Source organism: Bombus vancouverensis, chromosome 14 (genome assembly GCF_051014615.1).
Source record: "Bombus vancouverensis nearcticus chromosome 14, iyBomVanc1_principal, whole genome shotgun sequence".
Classification (NCBI taxonomy): Eukaryota; Metazoa; Arthropoda; class Insecta; order Hymenoptera; family Apidae; genus Bombus; species Bombus vancouverensis.
This window is the reverse complement of record NC_134924.1, coordinates 7,046,960-7,067,573: the sequence shown is the minus strand read 5'-3', so window position 1 is coordinate 7,067,573 and position 20,614 is coordinate 7,046,960. Positions and strand designations below refer to the sequence as shown.

General features: G+C 44.2%; 1 protein-coding gene across 2 annotated transcripts in view; it reads right to left on the bottom strand.

The window, feature by feature from the left end:
- Positions 1–464: 464 nt before the first annotated feature.
- LOC117153797 (neprilysin-1) overlaps positions 465–20,614 on the bottom strand; it is a 73,748-nt gene continuing 53,598 nt past the window's right edge. For both annotated transcript variants that reach the window (XM_033328163.2, XM_033328173.2), the window contains 12 exons: positions 11,008–11,139; positions 10,726–10,824; positions 10,471–10,649; positions 5,556–5,742; positions 5,259–5,435; positions 5,059–5,159; positions 4,680–4,735; positions 4,323–4,609; positions 4,095–4,253; positions 2,844–2,920; positions 2,490–2,759; positions 465–2,408 (listed from right to left, as the gene is read on the bottom strand). In XM_033328163.2, the coding sequence (XP_033184054.1) occupies positions 2,660–2,759; positions 2,844–2,920; positions 4,095–4,253; positions 4,323–4,609; positions 4,680–4,735; positions 5,059–5,159; positions 5,259–5,435; positions 5,556–5,742; positions 10,471–10,649; positions 10,726–10,824; positions 11,008–11,139 (1,554 nt within the window). In that variant the 3' untranslated portion in view covers positions 465–2,408; positions 2,490–2,659. The remainder of the gene's footprint in view (positions 2,409–2,489; positions 2,760–2,843; positions 2,921–4,094; positions 4,254–4,322; positions 4,610–4,679; positions 4,736–5,058; positions 5,160–5,258; positions 5,436–5,555; positions 5,743–10,470; positions 10,650–10,725; positions 10,825–11,007; positions 11,140–20,614) is intronic.

Here is a 20,614-nt window from a genome sequence, read left to right as displayed (position 1 = left end):
AGTGTCATCTGCACAGATCGATCGCGAAATGAATAAAGGAATTTCCCGGACGAGACTTCGGTTATCTATTCACGAAAGTGTATTCGACAGTCGACGCGTTTATCGGGTTACCCAAAGGATCAGGAGATGCCAGACAGCCAGTGACATGTTAGATTATCTGCCAGGGAACTCATCCTCGGCTACAGGCGCGCAGCCTCAAATTTCTCGTCATGTAAGAATTTTCCACGCGTGCAAGAATGAAACTGGATGGAAATTTCTTTCTACCTTTTTTTTTCAAATAGCGATATCTCCTGACAGTTTTCGATTCGGATCGATTATGTTTTTCTTAGATGTTCCGTGAGGTTAGAAGCAGAGGAACGTCGAGACACTCGTCTGTTTCCCGATCGATAGGGAAATCGAACGTTAACGTGATTTTGTTCTGTATACAGGAAATCATTATACTTGTAAATATATTACAATCTCAGTTGTATATAAACCATATTTATTTGCCATATCAGCTATCAGCCATTTACATTTACAACGGTGTTTGAATAACGTGACTTTATGCTTTCGATTCGACGAGGGACATCCGAGCGCCATCGATGACAGCTCTTCTTCCTTTTACGATCCATTAAACATCGTTGAACCAATAGAATTTTTCCTACGATCAAGATCATCGAGAAGACGCGCGTCGAACCGTCCCTCGAGTTGCTTAAGTACTGCTTAAGAATATCACAGATCGCGATTCTTGCGTAAACGCACTAAAATTGTAACAACCTTCGCTAGCCGTCGGCTCGCGACAATCGGATCTCCTTTTTGGAGATCCTTTTCGCGGCACGATTGGTTCTTTTCGCTCGAATGCGAACCATTGCGTCTTCGTTTCGACGACCAAGGGGAATTACAAGCACCAGGACGAACAGCTCACCAATTTCTGTTTCACAAGCTCGTTGATAAAACCAAGTTACTGGGAAACAATCGCTCGACGAGAGTAAACGAAATCTGTGTACCTACCGTACGAGTATTTTGTGCAAGGAACGTTTAGAAAGGGAAACGTGAAACGTGCGACGTTTCTCAAATTGTAAAGGAATCGTTGCGAATTCCTGGATATCTCTTATTTCTAAGGTGTTGATAAAAAAGTTCTCGAGATTCGTAGGGATCAAAATGTGTAAGATAAGAAGATTGAAAGGAGAAAGTAGAGTTTGGTGTGTAGATGCTGTCGTCGATTCGCCGAGGGAAGAGTGAGCTGCTCGCCTGCAGCGACTAGACTCAACTGAAAGCCGAATTTCCATCGAGAACCGAGCGAAACGGTGTCACGAATAAAAAGCGAAGCGTTAATCGAAATTTGTGTCCGTACGGAGAAAAACCGAACGAAACAGGTGAATAGAAGCGCGCGCTAACCAGCTTGATCTCTCTAAGCCTTCGTAGAACCAGCGTAAGGCGATCTATCCGCAACGAGAGATTTTCCAGCCAATCTATTTTTCAAACGATACAACACGGACAGCTCCTTTACGCAAACTTCATTTACGTTAAGTTAACTAAACTAAACCGAAAAGGATCATCAGGGGATACGTTATTTACAGGCTTTACAGACTAACAAGAGCGAAGACAATCGGTGCGCGAGAAACTAAACGATTCGCTTCGTAAATGTTTTCAGTTCGCGTTCGTCAAGCCGTTTGCACGACACGGTCTGATCGACGAGATTTCTCTCGCGAAGTACTTGCACTTCGCGTTCCATCGAGGCCTAGTCTCGATCCTCCGAGAATCATTTTCAACTATACTCGTTACTCGAGAGATTCTAGAAATTGTTCGTTAGCCTTCTTACTCGATTTTTAACTCGAATAGAGACGCGATTCAGAGATATAACTCGCCTTTCCTACAAAGTTGCGCGTTGATCACGTGTTCACGTGACTACAACGTGACCGTATACTTTTATTCTTGTCTATCGAGAAACTCTGATCTCGCTAATAAACGACATGCTTTGCTAATTCCATTAGCAAGCTTGCCGGTTCTCTACTCGCCTTGTCGCAAACTGAACGATCGAAGCGCTTTTTGTAAATTTACTTATTCTGCGTGTGTACGTGTACGTCTTTATTAGTTTCCTTTTTATTCGTATTTTGCTCGTGTGTATCACACTCTCGTCTGTTCCGCCGTACAATTTATTGCTTTCACTATAATAAATCTAAGGTCCTCTAAAGCGTCATAGGGAGAGATATTAACATTAATGGCGCGTTTAAAAGAGATTACTTCGACGACCGTACCGAAGATCGACATCTCCTCGGTTGGCCGTTCTTTAGACTCTGAAAACGCTGTAACAAGCTTATCTATCGGTCGATCCTCCGTCATCGCGAATCGCATCTTCCTAGCGCAATACTCGTCCATCTCTCGATGCATCCTTCCACTTCGACTCTTCAGTTTTCCGGATAGAATTCCTGCGAAATATCGATTCACGTAGTTGGCGATAAAACACTAATCAAGATAATAATACGATATCTTGCAAGTATCGGTATTACCTGAACCGATTCCCTCCGACGCAAGATCGCTCGACAATTGCTGAAAAAATGATTAGCCCTTGTCGCTTAGAGTGTGTCCAACCACAGCACGCCATTTTCCGTATCGAATCCAAATGATCGAATATGTCGTAGATGAAATCTGTCGGTGAACGATTGTCCAAGCCTGATCATCACCATGTGGTACATTTGTTAGGGGGGTTCATTTTGGTTCCGATCGGGCAACGGAACGCATCCGCGAATGCTTGAGAGTTCATCATTATACCGTTGACTCTAAACACATTTTAATGGGTGGTATTTATTTCTCAATAACGTTAAATTCTTCGAGGTACGATTAAAGAGTAAGACGCTGGCTACCTTTCAGGCTGAGGTGTGTGATAATCGAGCTCAACGGAAAGAATATAGGCCTCGGCAGTCATATTGGAACAGTAAGTCTGCAATATAATTCAGAAATAAGATTAGATTCCTACGATCGTCCCTCTCGCATAGTTACAATTACACTAATTTCCATACGTTTATGAGAAACTGAAAGATTCAAAAACGCGTAAAATGCAAAAATACATATATTGAGATATGTATAATTTTGTGTGGTAGACTAGATTAGCCGCGTAGTAGTGACACGCGTATGTGAGTATGAGTGTATGGAAGTATGTGTGTGCACAACTTCTCGAAAATCAGATGAATGCAACTGTTCCATTAGTAGTGTGGTATGGAAGATGGTGAGACCAAGAGAGTGCTGAGACGCGTGCAAATATCGACGAAGATCCTGGAAATCGTTTATTAAATAAATCTAAAACTATTTTAATATAAATCCTAATCCCAATCTAAGTATTTTTTTTTCTTTACTTTTATTTCGCTGATTAACCCTTTCGCGTCGGCAGTCCAGTCCGCCGAAGTACCGTCACTGAACGGAAACGCGCGCCAGAAATACGCACAGTGTGCGTGGTTGCTGTATGTTGAGGTTATTAGATGTATGAACGGAAGAACGCGTATATAAATTGTGAAGTAGAAAATATATTTTAATACAGATGTGTAAGTACAAGTAGGAATATAATTTGAGCTGGTCCCGATCCGCACGCTAGCAGTGTTACCCTATAACTGAAAACCCCGAAGCCATTGTAACGTCAATTCACATCAGAGACCAGGCCACACACCACGGGCACGATGGCGCTCAGATATCTGCACATCCTTGGCGCGAACCCTCAATAGTCTTAAGTACCCACCAGGGGTCTTGGAATTTTCATATCTCTCGAAAAATGGCCGACTCGTTTCTCTTCACCATTCGCGGTTCGGGATAGAATGTCCTTTTGTTCCAGGTCGAACTGATTCTTCCCTTCGTTGCCCATCGATATCCCCACTAGCGTGCGTTCATTAGATGTGCCGCAGCGGCTGGCGCGTGTATGCTCTTCCGAGAATTCGGCGGAAGAAGCGTGAAGATATCGATGGCACATCGGGCACGTCGGTGTTGCGCTTTGACGGCGTAGCGCTTTGTATCACTTACTTACTTACGCTCTGAGCTCTACTCCTCTAATTATATTCACAGAGATACGAATTCGTAGAGTGAGGGCGAAAATCTGAAAATGTGGATGAAAGGCGTCGTATGTTTACCTGGGCGGCGCTTATGAAGAAAAGCTGGCTCGGCCGAAGTCCCTCTAATCCGGGAAGACTTCGATCCTTCCCATTCGTCAGGGTGTGCCAGGTTTTATAAGAAATTTGCAAGGCTCCGATATCAGCGACATTCTCGTTCCTCGTCACGTTCCAGTCAAACTGAAAAACCATTTGAACGAGTTCCACCCAACTTGCTCGAGGAAAATATGTGAAAAAAATATTCTCTACCTGTACAGCAACGTCGTTCCCATAAAATTGAACCTTCCTCCAGAAGCTTCTGGCATAAAGCCTCGCGACGCATTCGATCCTCGCTTCCAACCTCTTCCAAGACTCTGGCGTGATCCAGAGCCACTGATCGACGTTCATATCGGGATCCAATGGCAGTCGACGTCGATGGAGGTCGAAAGCGTGGAGAATCTCGTGACCGATCACCGATCCTAGAGTCGCGTGCGCTGCATACGCTGGCCCAGCATCCCAGGACCATGACCAAGCTATCATCATCGCCAGTGGAATGCCTAAAATCGATGAATTCCCTCGTCATAATTCTTTCGGCAAGCTTATAAAATGTTTAGAGATCCATTTTACCTATTGTGTTCGTCGAAGATTCGTAGTAAGCGGATACGCTATAGGGATGACGACGTCTGCAAAGATAAAATTAATTTTATCCCATTCTATTATCGATGGGTTTGCAGCAATAAGGAGACAGCCCCGATATCTAAAATCGTATTTATCGGAAAAGAAAGAGAGACATAGGTTTCCTGTTCAAGAATGTAGAGATTTAGTACTACGAATATTAGCTGACTACGACGAATGCACAGTACGTTGCAAAGCGACTCGATTTTGATCGATCGTGAATTAGTTTGCTTTTAAATAAATTTTGTTGCGTCAGATTACTAAGAAAGTGGTTACTCCACTTTTATTTTCGATCCTATTGTTAGGATGTTCGGAGTAAGAAAATGCTCACTTTTCGGTGACGTTCCTGCGCAAAACCTTGTCGTCCACGGTGCGAACCTGTCGAAATCGTTTCAACACGGTGTGGAAGAAATCTGCCGGATCGATCTCCACCTACCGGAAGTGATAGATGGCAGTCACGAATAGCTGACGGAAGAGTATCGCTAGGAATACGCGCGCGTCGCATGCAAAGAAGCACGAGGAAGGCCTCACCTCGGCCATTTCGCGGGCCAGCAGGCTCTCATTGTGGAAACCAGGCCACACGTGAAATCTTCCCCGCAACGAGTTCAGCTTCAACAACGCCTGCGTCCTTGTCTCCTCGTCTAGCCAAGATTTCACCAAAATGCGCTCAGCTACTGTCTCTTTCACGCGTTCGAACAGCCCTCCCACCTGTTCGCGACACGACGCAATTTGTATCGCAACGTTTTCACCAAGACAAAGGGAAGAGAAGAGAGAAAGAGCAACGAGAGTAGAATAGAGAGAAGCAGATGCTATTTTTCATCGCCTTACCTTGTTAGCTAGGTTTTCTAAATACTGCGGTGTGTACTGCTGCACATACAAAGCACCCACGATTTCGCTGAAGACATCCTTCGTCAGCTTGAAACAGGACAGCTCCCAGTCCTTGCTCCCGGTCACGTTCACGATGTCGTGCAGGGTGTCCGTCGCGTACAACAGCAACAGTCCATTGTGAATAATCCTTCGTAAGGATATGCACTTGTGAGTATTGTTTGCGCGTTTAAAACATCGCTTTCTATCTTCGTTTTATTCGATCCACGACTTCGAAAATAGCTATAACTCTCGTACGAGTGTTCGTACGAAATAATAGCCTGTGAGGATATATATTTCAGTGGAAAAGAGAGGATAATGTCCTGGTGGCTATAATAATGAACAGCTGGCCCCGAAAGCATAACGAATTAGCGTTATCGATTCTATCGAACCTTGCCATGCCTCCGCCACAAGCGCGAGCTCGTTTCGACAAATTCGAGGATACGTATCCCTTTCTTGCCTCCTTGAGCTACGTGCATGTGACAGTATTAACGGAACTATAATTTCAATTGAAGTGAAATCATCGTTCCTATTAGTAGAAACTCGATTCTGGTTGATACAGAGCGAACAGAGTAGCGCAGATGGGCGGAATTTTCGCAACGAAGGGTAATGGACGAATTAGGCACCGATTTACGATGCATGCTCGCTGCTGGTATCAAAATTTACGGTCGTACCACGTTTATTAACCGCATACGGTACGCTGGCGTGCACTGCGTACGAACTTCTCTGCTCATAAATGTTACGCCAGACGCTGATAGCGTTCTCCGTGCTAACAACCTTCGCGACATTTAACCTACGCTACGCTTCCATTTTCATCTGCCCCCGAGCTCTCTACGAGATTAATTCTGGCGACGTTGCGACGGTTTAAGAGATGATTTGGAATATCATCTGGAAATTAACTGGCGCACACATTCCTACGAACTTGAAATAAAAGTTGCAAGTCGGACGTTGAAAATTTCAATTTCAAAGTAAACGATGAACGATCGTAATTCCCGACGACTGATATTCAAAGCTGCAGCAAATGTGAAAAAAACGTTCCATATCCGAAGAACGCAACGAGTCCGAATATTAAGGACGATAGATGGGCAGAAATTGGCGGTAGGATGCGAGCGTCTGGTTCTTTGTTGCGCGGAATACCTTCGGCAGTAATTATCGCGGTTTGCTGGCTGTATTCATCCTCCGGTTGTGTCTGTCTGTCTGCGAGAGATAATAGCGAGGGACGAGCATAGGCTGCCAACTGTGGCGTTTCGGAATCCCGAGTGTTTGCTCCGCCAACCAGTCCGTCCTGCTGATATTACCGTAAACTGACAAAGTTCGAGTTTGATAATTTGTAGCTAGCCCGTGTCTTGCTCGTTACCCAGAAGAAGAGAAGAATGTGACAATCAACGATCAAGCTACCCTCTTTAACTTTCCAAGACTAGTCGAATATTCGAAATAATTGCCCCCCTGTGGTGAGATATACAAAAGGCGAAACTATCAGTCAGCTTGACGTTATAACGTGCTCCGGAATCTGTTGCTTCGAATGTAAGCTTTACATCCGATCAGCAAAGAATTTCACCTTGGATTTGCTGGAAAGGCCGAATTCCACGTGTTCAACGACCGAATAATCCGAGTCAAGGTATCCGAACTTGATCCTCCGGCGAATACCGCATCCTGCTACCTCTTTTACAACGTGCAATTTTTTTCCTTCTCTCTCGATTCACTGAACAGCAAACATTGTCGTGGGAACTCGACCGAACCGGGCAGCCAATTTACCCATCGAACTTTCTGCTTTCTAATTAAATTCGATGTTTCGTCGATTTTCTTGTTCCTTCGCGTCGCTACCGTTTCCGATAAACGCTACGTAAGTCGAGTTACCGATATACTTTACGAATGAAAAGAAAGTTACCACTTACCGGCAGTTCCACGCTCGAGCGTTTTACGCGATTAAAAGTTAAACCTTTCTAATCGTTCGACGACGATAATAAGCTTCGCAGGAATCACTTAAGGGTAGAGAACATCGTGTTGCCGTTTAACTACGTTGGTACGCGGCTCATACGCATGCATTATGCAAATTCATCGGCGGCCGCATCGTCAAAGCGGAGTCTGTCAACGTTTACGACGTTCCGCAATCGGTACGTGTAATCCAACCGGCATCCAGCGTGAAATTCAACCGAGCGTGGCGAGAACTTCGTTTAATGTAATCAGTACAATTTGCAATAATCGAAGCTTCTCCAAGCTACTTGCAGCATGACTCGCTATATTCCCGCACATGGTTCAAACTATCCTAATAAAAACTGTCTACGGTCGCGTAACTATCATGGGAGTCAGTTTGTAGGAATTCGCGATCTACGAAACCCATCGCGCTGAATTTCGCATATTTTTTTGAATCTCCCGCTCTGCGCGAATATTCGGATTTCCTCTCTCGATTCGCTTTTTTTTTTTTATTCGACGTTGAACCGAGAAATTATGGGAAGCAAAGTTTGCTAATTGACGCAACGAAAGGCGATTTAATCGCGTTTCGATTGCCGGTTGTTCCATAGCTTGTTTCGATTACCAACCGGACAAACACACATATCGACGATCTGGCAATTTGTACGTGCGGCTGGATATATTAATCCCCCTGACGAAGAATCCTCGTGGTGATGAAGCTTTCGACCGAATCGGTGGATCGCGCGGTGAAGATCGTTTTTCTCAAACCCCTTGATACGAGGATTAAACGATTGGCGAAACACAATCGCGAAACCGCATCTGCGTGACCGACCGCCATTTCAATTGGCTAGCTCAGCCGTTTTTGAAATTACCACTGTTAATAAAACCTCCAACGAGCGTATCGTTCCTCTTTCACGAATTATTTTACAGATTATTCAACGAAACAATAATGTCATTCACGTTCTTGCTGGCGAATACAAAATCAACAAGCTCTTCTAACGTTTGCCCTCCGTTTAATGGATACTTCATTCGTGATCGAACGTATGAAATGTTAAGCAACTTGCAACAATTCCAATCGATCAGGTTGTCCGACGACAGCGGCAATTTGCAGCTCTCGATCCCAAAGGAGCAAGCCGGAAAACGAATGTATCGGAAGCGACGTAAATTTGAACGCGAAACGTTCTTCCGATCAGCCAGTTGTAGCTCGTTCAATTAATATTCATTCGTTATGCAATTCTCGGATCGGCAGACCGATATTTACACGCGATCATCAACTTCCGCAACATCAACCGCTCGTTATCGGCTTGTATTTCGAGCCAAAGATCAAAACAACATTTACGTCGTATAACGTTATTTATGAGGAAAATCAAGGGAAAATGGGATAACTGACGATTGAGCTGTAACTTCCGCGTTCGTGAAATTATCATTAGCATACATTGAGTGTTACCTCTGAATATATTTCGCTCGTTGACGAACAAACAATATACGGGGAATGTGAAAACTACGTTTCAAACGAATGTTTTAATCGAATGAGTCCGCCTCGATAAACGAGTTTACGTCGAAAGGAGCCGTGGTATCGATAATTCGTCCTATTTACGTCTGCTTTTACACTCGCCATAAAAGTTCTGTTTAGCATCTATGGCACGACGAATCGATTGGTTCGACTAAAAAATATCCGTACGGCTGCCATAAAGGAGAAAATTACGGGCAAAATGTGAATCTCGCGACGAAAAATGGTATGGCGATCGTAAAAATCACCGGTGCACCAACGATACTCTCTGTCGTTATTTTTAATACCACGCCGGTAGTTTGGTTAATAAACAAGTCGCTATAATAATGGTGAGCGTGTTTTTACTCGTTTTTTTTTTTTTTTTTGGACGCGTTGCTCTTTGCCGCGGTAAACGCGCGTGCAGCTGCAGAACGGTAAACGTGTTCGCGTGCATTCGATCCGCGAACCATTTGCCCTTGTTTTAATTAACGCAATCGATCGACGAGTATTTTTGTTGTACAGAACATGATCCTAACGAGCAGGATTTATTCCCCAGACGCGAAAGCGTGATTATACTGCTCCACCTAGAACCGTGAAATTGCAGCTACAGCCACGGTGTTGTTATTTTCAATTTAGTTCGTTTATTAGTCATTATGGGATCTATCAATCAACGTCCATGTAATTTATGGTATTTGTATTTCCTCTGCGTTTTCTCCATTTGAGATTCTACTGGCTCGCGTGTTTCATCCTTTACTATCTTAATACTAATTATGCATCTGTGAATCCTGTTATGTGAAAGTGTAGTTGATCGCTTTGACTTCGACCGGTATGAAGCCAACAGATGTCCTAAAGTCTACGAACTGAAGCGTACATTTTCTGCGTTTAAGGTTAAAAGAACGAGGGCCACGTACGAAGACGCGATGGATAGAACACGAACATTCCGCAGTTCTACGATCGATTTTGTTCTACGATTTGTGTAATCAGCTGTTAAGGCAGAAATCATGCGCCGCAGAAGTGTTCGATTAAGCTTCGAAGGTTCCACACGGCCAGGGCCTTTAATACTCCATGGATCGGGCTTAATGTCGCGGAAAGACCAGCAGGAATCGAATTCGTACTTCCATGGAAGATACGAGCCTGCGAGATTGCGCTTGGCGCTGCATCTTTTCACGAACGCGATAAATTATTTCCCAACCTTTTCACGGCGGATTTAAATTTCGCCTTATCAAAGCGGCGATACCGCGAGGTTACGAGAATTTATGGCAGCTGTTTCGTTTCACTGCGATACCGACACCACCTCTTTTCAAATTTTAACGCTGAAAATACCACGCCAGCCCGCGTAAAGTCCACCGCGCGTACGCTCTGATTGTCAGGTGCTAGTTGCTCTCGAGGGAAGAAACTGGTAATCCTCGAATTTCGTGCGAGCGAGAAATTCTGACGGACTTTCCCAGACAATATATCGAGGCGTAAAGTGGCGCTTACCTTCGGGAAAAACGATTCAGCAGTTTCCCAAGGCTGCGGAAGTAACGCGGAGCGGTAACATAAACGTAGACCAGTTGATCGTCGTAGCCGTAAGCAGGACGTTCCCGATTGCGACTGTGATTGTAAAGATCGGCAGTGGCAGCGCCTAAAGTGGCATTCAGCAGCGTCCCCCACCTTATCTAACCCAGGAACCAAGCACATCATTTTTCCTCTGCAAAATTGCCGATGGTATCGCGATGGTTAACGTCTACTCACATAACCGAAACTTTCTTGCAGATACGACATGTTGAAAGGAACGTACACCCTCTGATCCACGTCCACCCAATTGTATAGATCCTTGTGCTTCGGATAGATCTGCAGGGTCGAAGCAAAAACGTTATTCGATGGATGAAATGGCGCAAAAGGGCGCAGAATTGGGCGATGGACAAAGAATGAATGCGATTATAAAGTAAATTGTCAAAGGGTCAAAGTGAAAAACGCTTCAAAGATATTTAGGTAGCGATTCGTTACTGGGCTGTAAAAGATGTATCGACTCACCTTGCTGAGAGATAGACAGAACTGTAGCAGCAGATCGGTCTCCGAGGCGCGATCCTTCGGATCCATCGTCTTCGGCAGAAGGCCGTCAACGATCTTCTGAATCCTCCGCGACCTTTGCTCTTCCATTTTATTCTGAAAGCAATCGTCCACTGCGTGAGATCATCCGATTAATAGACTTCAGATCGGTGTGTATTTAATCGGCCACACGTGTAAAATCTGCTCGCCCACTCAACGAGGATAAGCCCGTGGATTCGTCAAAAAGGTTCAAGTGTTCCTGGTCTGGTGGTCGTTAAAGGATCAGGATTGATGATCGTGAAAGGGAAACGACGAGATAGGCAGCCGGACAAATGCGTCATCCGTGACGGTGGAGAAAGATCGATGGTTTGAACGTTTGTGAAAAGACGGCGGACTGATACTTGGAACGGCGAATCTCGAAAGAACTTGAAAGTTTCATCGCAAAAACTAAACCGCGATTGTCTTCGAAGATGCAAATCCAAGATCCTTCTTTAAAGTTGGAACATCTCAGACGTTTATTACTTGCTTCCATGATAACGACGAACCAACTTTTCCAACGCGGCTTTTCTCGAGGGGAAGGCCGGAATTACTCGAGCGTAAATAATTTCGCGGGAGATCGATGAGCGCTTCCGGCGCGACTCCGCTATCGGAGGGAACGCGTCAACGGGACGAAAAAAGAGAAATTGATCGAAGCTCGCGTTGATAGGGCCATTCAGGACCGAGGATGGCTGCTGGTTCTATCTTTGGCACGCATTTCGTCGGAATTTTTCCGCTCGAGGAAGGTTACAGCACGTGCGCCGCGATTCGCCCCGGCGCCGGTTGTACTTCTCCGAATGTTCATGTATGTAGCGTAATGGTACGACTATCGAACAGCTTCTTTTTGCCTGCTTCATTTCCTTCTTCTCCCCCGGCGAGCAAAGTTTCACGCGTTCCCCCGAGAACTGGAACAGCGCTCGCCGAAATGTCTTCCGGTAGCCTTCGCCGGGCCATTCTCGCCATCGTCGACACTTTCGTCGAGATGGTCTCAGAGAAGAGGTGTATTTAATAGACCGCGATTTCTTGGAATTCTCTTTGGACGTCTCGATGATCTCCGTACACGATACCTAAATTTTACACGTATTCAAGACACGCGTTAAATGGAAATAATTTCCATTTGAATGGTCGGTCGACTACAAGAGCGTAGATTTCACTGCAGAATTATTAGATCCTCTACATTTTATCGTTTCTCTATTTCCGATATTTTAGCAAGTTCTCCATTAACGTTCTTCTCATTGAGACGAAGAACTACTTGAATCCTCATCGACGCTGGCGAGTAGCATCAGATCGGAGAACAAGACCAAGTTGATTGCTTGAAATCCTTTATGAACAGTTCACGGACTGTACAAGTCCCGTTATTACTAACGGTTCGACGAATTAAAAGGAACACCGTGAAGTCGATGGGCATCGTTATCGAAGTCGTTAGCGTGGCACAAAGCTGCGGCTTCCATTTCCTTTCGCGACAGTGTGTCATCACGTGCGATCCACCCTCTGCTTTTCCTCCCTCTCTCTCCGGCTCTTCAGCTTGTTCGGTCGGCTTGCCCACTTTCCACCCCTGCGCCCCACAAAAATAACGCGACCCAATTTCTCCAAGTTTCCACGGGATCGAGCCATTGATTCCGTGGACGTAGGTTCGATGGGACGAGATTCTCGTCCAACTCCGTCTGTCCTCGAGTGTTCTCCAACGATCGTTTCCTATTCGCTGTGTTCCTCCTTCGGTAAATAAATGAAGTCACGGCGAAGAAGCTCGTCAGCCAAGCAGAGCCAGCGAATGGTATGGTAACTAAAGCAATATCCGTTGGTTCGTGTTTTATTCGCGCGGAACGAACGGCGGAATTGAAAGCGCGGCGGGGGATTCCGACGAAGACCCAAGCCGAAAACCGGCGGATGAAACGGAGAAGCCGAGGCTACCCGAAGGAAAAATTCATCTAACAGAAAGCAGCAACGTCCCAATTATGGGAAATTGGCGTTAGATATTCTGGAACCATTGGAAGTTCGGTCGTTTTCTTCGTCGGGGGGAAATTTTAAGGAAAGAATTTTCTAAAGAATTTTTATCTTTGCTAAATTTAATAAAGTTTCTGAGGATTGGTGTGGCAGAACTTGGTAGTTGGTATCTTAGCTATAGCTAGCGTGAAGAGAAAGTAACAAGGGAGAAAGGAAAATGGACTGTAGCGATACAGAAAAGGATAGCAGCGATACAGAGACAGCGATTGTGCCTGGGGAATATTCGGAAAAAAAGTTCGAAACAGCGACGCCGAAATCGAAACGACGCCCAAGCGGTCAGGGCCGAATTAATGAGTTGGATTCGATTACTCGTCTCGATACCTGGTCAGATTTTTTTGTCCCGACCACGCGCTAAAGCGTCGTAGGGATTTTGAAAATTCAGCCCCAGGCTGCTCCGTGCTTCGGTGAATTTTTTTTTTTTTTACAAAACCACCATTCGATTCTCTTCGTTAGTGAAAATTTCGCTCAAATTGACCGAACGAAAGATAATTTGAAAAAATGATAATACCTGGAATTCCAAAGAAAACCTATTATATTGTTTTAGATTAAATTCACGCTTAGTTTTGAAATTGAATTTATTTAAATTCTTTCTAGTTTCTACAGACTGAATTTATTTAAATTTATTCTACTTGACTAGTATCCTTGCATGTTACGCGTTACAACGCGCATGTCGAGAACAGGTACGGAAATAGTAATAATTCGTGGAACAAGGAAGCGTTAATTAAGTAGACGCGTTGTCCAATTCTTTTAATAAACGTTTTAACGCTGCTGGGCTCGAGTAAATTAATAAGGTGAATCCGATAATTCCCGGCCAACGGTCGCGGTTTATTTGCACCGGTTAGAGCTTAACTACTTATATGTATTTTCAGGGTGACAGGGTAGCGCGGTGAAAAAGGTCCGACCGTCGCGTGGCGTTTTATTTCACAGGAGACCGTGCAAAACGCGGCTTGCAGATTAAGCGTCGGAATATAAAACGGTGAAACGCGAATTTATTAAATCCGCGTTGCCGGCCAGTCTAACAAAACCAGTTACGAATGGCCGCTCGTCGTTTTCAGAAATTGAGCAAAATGATCCGTGTCCCTTTGCCGTCATCTGTCCAATTGCCAAAAAAAAAAGAACTTGATGAAACCGGCCGGTGTAATTAATTTTTGGGACGTAGGAATATTTTTAACCAGCAAGAGGACGCGATTGAAATTTTGTCATTCTGTCGCGAGTGCTGGTATAAGTAAACTAATCAAAATTATTCTTTATTGGAATTTTAAAATATCGAAGCTTAGATGAGTCGCATAACCCAATCTTACTATGTATACGTGTCCTTTTCACTGTTCCACCGTACGAGACGAGATATTCTTCGAACAAAAGCCTTTTTCGCATGCAGATTATTAAAGATGTAGCACGACGTCGCATCGAGTCCCACGAGCAGAGCAACGGGGCCACCGACGAGCCCGGCAAAGTCATTAATTTAAATTTCAATTCGATTTCCATGTTACTCGTTCCCAGAAGCGACGGGGTCCGGCAAGAAATCGTACGGTCCAAACGAAGAACGGTGCAAAAGAGGAACGCGGATGACGTCGCCGTCCGCGTTCGTGATGATGCAAACGGTCACGGTGCATTTAGTCGAATTTCCAGCGTTAATTAAAGTGACGTAATCGTGGGACACGTGTCAGAGATGAAAGCGAGGAATCGGACATCGGGTCGGATATGGCTGGAAAATAAATTGAAGATGGATCGTGCTGAATGGTGCTTCTGTATGTTCTAATGCTCCTCGAAGGATGGAAAATAGAGAGCCGCCTCGGCAGAGGCTGACACGGACCAACCATAATGTTCTTTTCACGAGTCAATTTCGTTTCGAGATACGAGTCGCCCGTTACGTACGATGTTACGACGTTCAATCGTTCGCTACGCATTTGTTACGCTTTAGATTAATGCACGCACTATTCCACAAAACGAGCATGGAACTACTGTGTCATCGTGTTGAGAATTTTGGATCTTAATTGCCGAAATAATGGTATAGAAATACTAAATTTGCACTTGGAGTTTATATTAGAATAGTTATATATTCATTTGATAAACGATTTCAAAGATATTCATCGATACACACTTGCACGCGTCTCATCTTCTTCCATACCAGACTGTTAACTGAACAGTTTACACTCCTTTGTTTCCGAGACGTCGTGCACGTATATACGTCCACACACTGATATTCACATACAAGTGTCATTACTACGTAGCTAACGTAGTGTAGCACATAAAATTATACATATCTCAATATATCGTATTAATACTGTTTGCTCGTTCTGTCGTTTGCGTATGGCAATAACTGGCGGGAAAAAGATCGCGCGCGAAAGTAATTGTTTCAGTGAGATTGTTTAACAAGTTTAATATCACGCTCGGAGTCTCTAGTCCCTCTATCAATTTTCCTAGTTCAAACATCATCCGCCGCGTAACATTTACTTTCCATTCGTTTTCTGACAGTAGAGCGAAACCGTGTCATTCGTAAAGTGGAGATTTGTCGAAAAGTCGCAGTCATATTTACCGCGATAAATCGCCGGGAAAAAGTGCTTACGCAGATTCATAGCGGATACGAATGTTTTTAATCCGTGGAATATCAGTGGTTTGCGAGAGCAAACGAGGCGTCACGACCTCGCTGTGCATTTGCCCGGATATTCAGCCACTTTGACTGCGGATCGATGTTCTTTTGATTTCTCTTGACAATCAAGACATTGGTCTAGAAACGATCGATTCTAAAAACTTGGATCGAGAATGAAGCAAAATCATCGGCTGGTTTGCAGAGGCTCAATCGCTTCGCTGAATCACTGCAGAAATGATAAAGATATCTTACCGGAAGAATTCTGCATTTCCACGATACACGACACATTTAATTACTGATAATTCGTCGTTCTGTAAACATTGGGTTGCGGGAAATTTCATTAAAAGCTGGCACGCGCGCCGGCAGATGTTAAACGAAACCGCGCGTAACTCGCCAAGCTTCATTAATCAAAATCGCCGTAACGTTCGTACGTCGATGCATCGAGGAAGCTGGTCGTCGCGTTCGATGGATTAATTCCACTGGATCGTCGTGTCCGGTGAATCAATTCGACGGTAAATGATACGAATAAATATAGATACGCTGGGAAAATAACGAAGTCGTATCTACTCTCGGAGGACGTTGCCGAAATTTATCGCGTTCGGTGGTAAAAAAATAAAACTTGGCAGATTAATTTTCAGCTCTCGGCCACCTTGCGATCTGCTCGTAAATTGCGAGGTGTGTTTCCTCGGAAAACGGAAGGTCCCTGGCGAGGTATCGCTGTTCGAGTAACGTGCAATTTTTGAAGAGAAAATTCAGGCGCGAGAATACCCCGGGGAACGACTCGATATCGCCAAGTCAGAAAGCGTAACGATATTAATATTCATCGTGCGAATTAATATCAATGGCCACTACTCTGACCGGAATTCGAACGTGGCATTTATTAAATTTAATCGAACCCTTGTATCTGAATTAACGATCTCTCCGCCCGATGAAACGAGCGGCCAGAACGAGGACACTAAATATCGTTGCCGGTTACGTCTGCGCGTTTCGACCTCGTGATATGACCAACAGCCGATCTCTCGTGTTTCTTTCCTCCTTCCGTTGCGAACCGGCCAGCTCGATACAAAATTTATACGCGTTAATTGTTGAATTTATCGAATTCTCTATGTAAATCAAACAGATTTAGTGTGCTTATATATACATATACGTGTGTGTGTATGTGTGTATGTATTAATATTTATGGATGAAATTTAGTGGCCGGTTATCGTAAATTATATAAAGGGCCACAATAAAATCCGTAAATTATTTAAGACCCACGAGGAGGATGTGCATACAAAGTAAACCAAATATCTGAAATATGTGTGCTCGTAAAGATAGTCTATCTTTAATCAATAAACGAACCAGTTTATACAATTTTTTAATCGTTTACGAAACGGACATTTCTCATTTATGCAAATAAGCTTGAGGGTACCTATTAGAAGTTATAATAATTCCATTGATATATCTGCAGGGTTATTACGCACATGTTTTATCGATCGTCGCAAGATTACTAATGATCTAATGCTTTCTTGGTATATAAATAAGCAAGAAGCATAAAACATGGAAGAAAGAGCAAAACAGACCCTTGAACTCTCCCTTCTCCCATGATAAATCACGCACCTGAGAATCATCAATCCAGCCGAAACCACCATCGGTAACCTACGAAGTTATACGGCATTGAAAAAGTGGTTTAGAAAATACAGATGAAAGAAAGAAAAATAAAGACCGCGGAGAAGAAATATCGCAGAGAATGTCATGGAAAATTAAGAAAGTGGTGTTGTCAACGGGCTAAGGAAAACGATGAACAAGCTACAATCAGATCTACGAGGATCTGGAAACATCGGTATGGATTGGGGTATTTTTTTTCGATTAGAAATCAATGTCGAATCAGTGAATTAATTTTCCAAAAGCAATCGAAGGGTATCTCGCTGCTCCAATCCCTAAGCATCCATCTTCTCGTCTCTTGTTCGATTCAAAGCGACAAATTAAGACGAATGGTAGAAATAGCAGAAAAAACTACGCTCGCGAACCGCTTCTCTTTCGAACTCGCAATGTACACCGAGTTTGATCTCCATTCGAGAATTTCGTACGAGTGGCCAGTTCGAGGGGATAGTTCGAGAGGATATCGGCGTAATTTCAACGGAAAGCTGCGATTTGCCGCGTGTACATGATAGCTGAGGCTAAATAGGCCAGCCAACGAGTCTGTCGGACTATTTATTCCATGGATGGACCTCTTTATTGCTATCTCGAGGAAATTTCACTCGATCGTGACTTGTCTGGCGTCGGTGCTGCTTCGAACGATGCGCTTTCACGAAATTTACCGATTCGTGGGAACAAAGGACGCTGGGGCGCTCGTCACTGCTGAAAAATTCGACCAAGACCGATAGAAAATTACAAAAACGATATAATCGTTTGTTAACGCCGACATATAGACTCTCGATGCTTCTATTCAGGTTCAATGGCTGATTAATGTCCCTAACTGCTTGTCATCAAAGACCGTGAAAAATGGGAACGATCCTCGAGCGGATTTGACTCGAGTTTGAACGACTTCGACATGGCGAAGTATCGTTCAATGGCGTGTTATCGTATGAATAGCTCGACAGCGCCGTTGTTTCTTTGAAAAACCGTACTTGCTCAAACAATAGCCTGAATAGATGAACGTTATAAATTGTATTAAGATGAGTTAGGCAGTTCGCGTATTGCTCGTGCTGCTAATTTCCAGTTCACGTTGAATGCATCAGTCGCTAGTTAATTAAAGCTACCTGTTTCCGCGTTATAATTTTCCCAGTTTGGTTTTCTTCCGCGTGGCTCTTTCCTTCGAGTATATTTTCCGAAACAAGCTGCTCGAGCGCGCTGAAAGGGAAACATCTTTTTAAGTATCCAACGAGCAGTTCTAGCCAGCCCCCACTTCATTTACGCGGCCGCTGAATTCACAATTTCGTTACCACTTTCGGTCCTTGTTTAATTGCAGTTGCAGAAAAGAAAGAATTTATCTCGTCCGCCGACTGAACTAGGCCGAGAGTTAAATTTGTTTTGCCGTATACTGCTCCGTTCGTGATGCATTTTCGAGGAAAATTCGCGTCACGAGCTGCGCTACGTTTGTTCCTCAGCGCGCACCATTTGTCGGCCAACGTCGCCGGATGAATCAATTACGCAAATTAAATCCGACAGTTTCACCCGCGTGGCGGTGGATACGTTTCTCCGGAGGATGTCGTTCGATTTTCATGAGTCGCATTGATTGATTTCCACGCATCCTCGATCTGATCGCGTGCAAATTCGTCGGCCAACCAGCTCCCTCGCGATCTATTTAAAGCTTCCATCAAATTAATTAAGTGAAAACTACCGTTGCAAGCATCGTCGCACTGGCATCGTGTTAAAAATACAACGTTCCAAAGTTGAACGACCCCTTATCGTTGTAGACTCTTCAACCGCGTCGCTTCTTAAATAAAAATCATAGCATCAAAATTAAAAGATCAATAAGAAGGTGCTCGTTATGATCTTTAGTCTTCTATAGTTCTTGTAGTACAGTTCTTCTATAGAAACACGGTGGAACGATAACGTGTCGAAGACAGCCAAAGTGAAAACGGTCGACGATTAACGCAACGCGGTAGACAGGGTACGTCGATTTCCAAGATGATGTCACGACGATTTCCAAGAAATTTGATCGTCTCCCGAATTTTCATCGGCTCGGGCTTATCGACCTTGCTCCCTTTCCCTTGTCCTTTTCTCTCTGTTCGCATCGGATTCTCTATGAGATTGTTTGCCGCCCTCGTGTAGGCTTTCCCGTTCCATGCGCGCCGCTCTTCATTTACTGATTCATATTGCGAAATCGAGTGGAAGACCTCCCTTGGATCGCAGTCTCGCAATCTCGCAGATCGTTCCACCTTCTCTCTTTCTCGCCTTCGCCTGTAATCATGGAACGCGCGTTTCCTTCATTTTTACTCGACTAACTTCATGGAAATGCAGCACCTTGCTAATACAGTCGGAAATGTCTCTGTTCTCTCGCTGCAGATTACGAGAGCCGGTCCTCCGTGTCTGGTTTGCATCTTTTCTGATTGTCCGATTTCTTCGTCGTCGATGTCCTGCAGAGAAGATGATATTGTAGTTATTTCTAAAGCATCGTCGCATCGCGCACCAACAATTCGAACAGGATATCTGGCACACTCCGGTGCGCCTCTAGACGCTATATCCTTTCAGTAAGGAACGCGTGAACGTTGTCGCGTCGATGGTTCCAAAATATCCAATTTCGCAAAGATTTCTTAACGATCGGTGAAAAATACGATTGGCAAAGAGAATGATTTTACGCGAGAAAATAAATGGAAAATGTTGAGCAGAATTATTTGATGCGGCGCTTCGTCCTCGATAAATTTGCAAACTTGATTAGTATATGTCGTAAATTGCTGTTGTTGCCCTGTATAAAATAAGTTTGACAGAGAGAAACGCGTGACAATTTAGGAAACAGAGTGGGAGCTGCAGCTCGACAGGATCGATGTAACGAGATATAAATCGGCACGAAGTTATGCACCCTTCGAAAGAAGCGTAATTTTTTAAGGCTATGATTTAGTGCATTGATGCGCGAGACTGGGACGATCGTATTTCTGCGGTATAGCGCGTCCTGAATTAAAGACACGGGGCTCAGCTTCATTCTGCACAAAAGACATATATCTGAACGCGTTACACCGCGCCAACCTGTTCGTATGAAAGCTGCCGTACCGTGTGTTTTATTACGATATATTTTTCCGGACAGCGCAATAACTCTTGCGCGAATTTGTACGGCCGATCATCTCTCGGGAATCAGGTTGCCAGTAAAATTTTCTCCCAGCATCGGCGAATCTGCATGTTACACGATCCGAGCTTACCGGCAAATGTTTGGCTTCTCTTTGTACAAACTGAGTGCAGTTACTTTGTGTGCGTTAATTTTAAGTTTGCCTCGGAGCTATAAAATCGTAGAAACTCGTGAGCTCAGATTTTTCGTTATTAAAC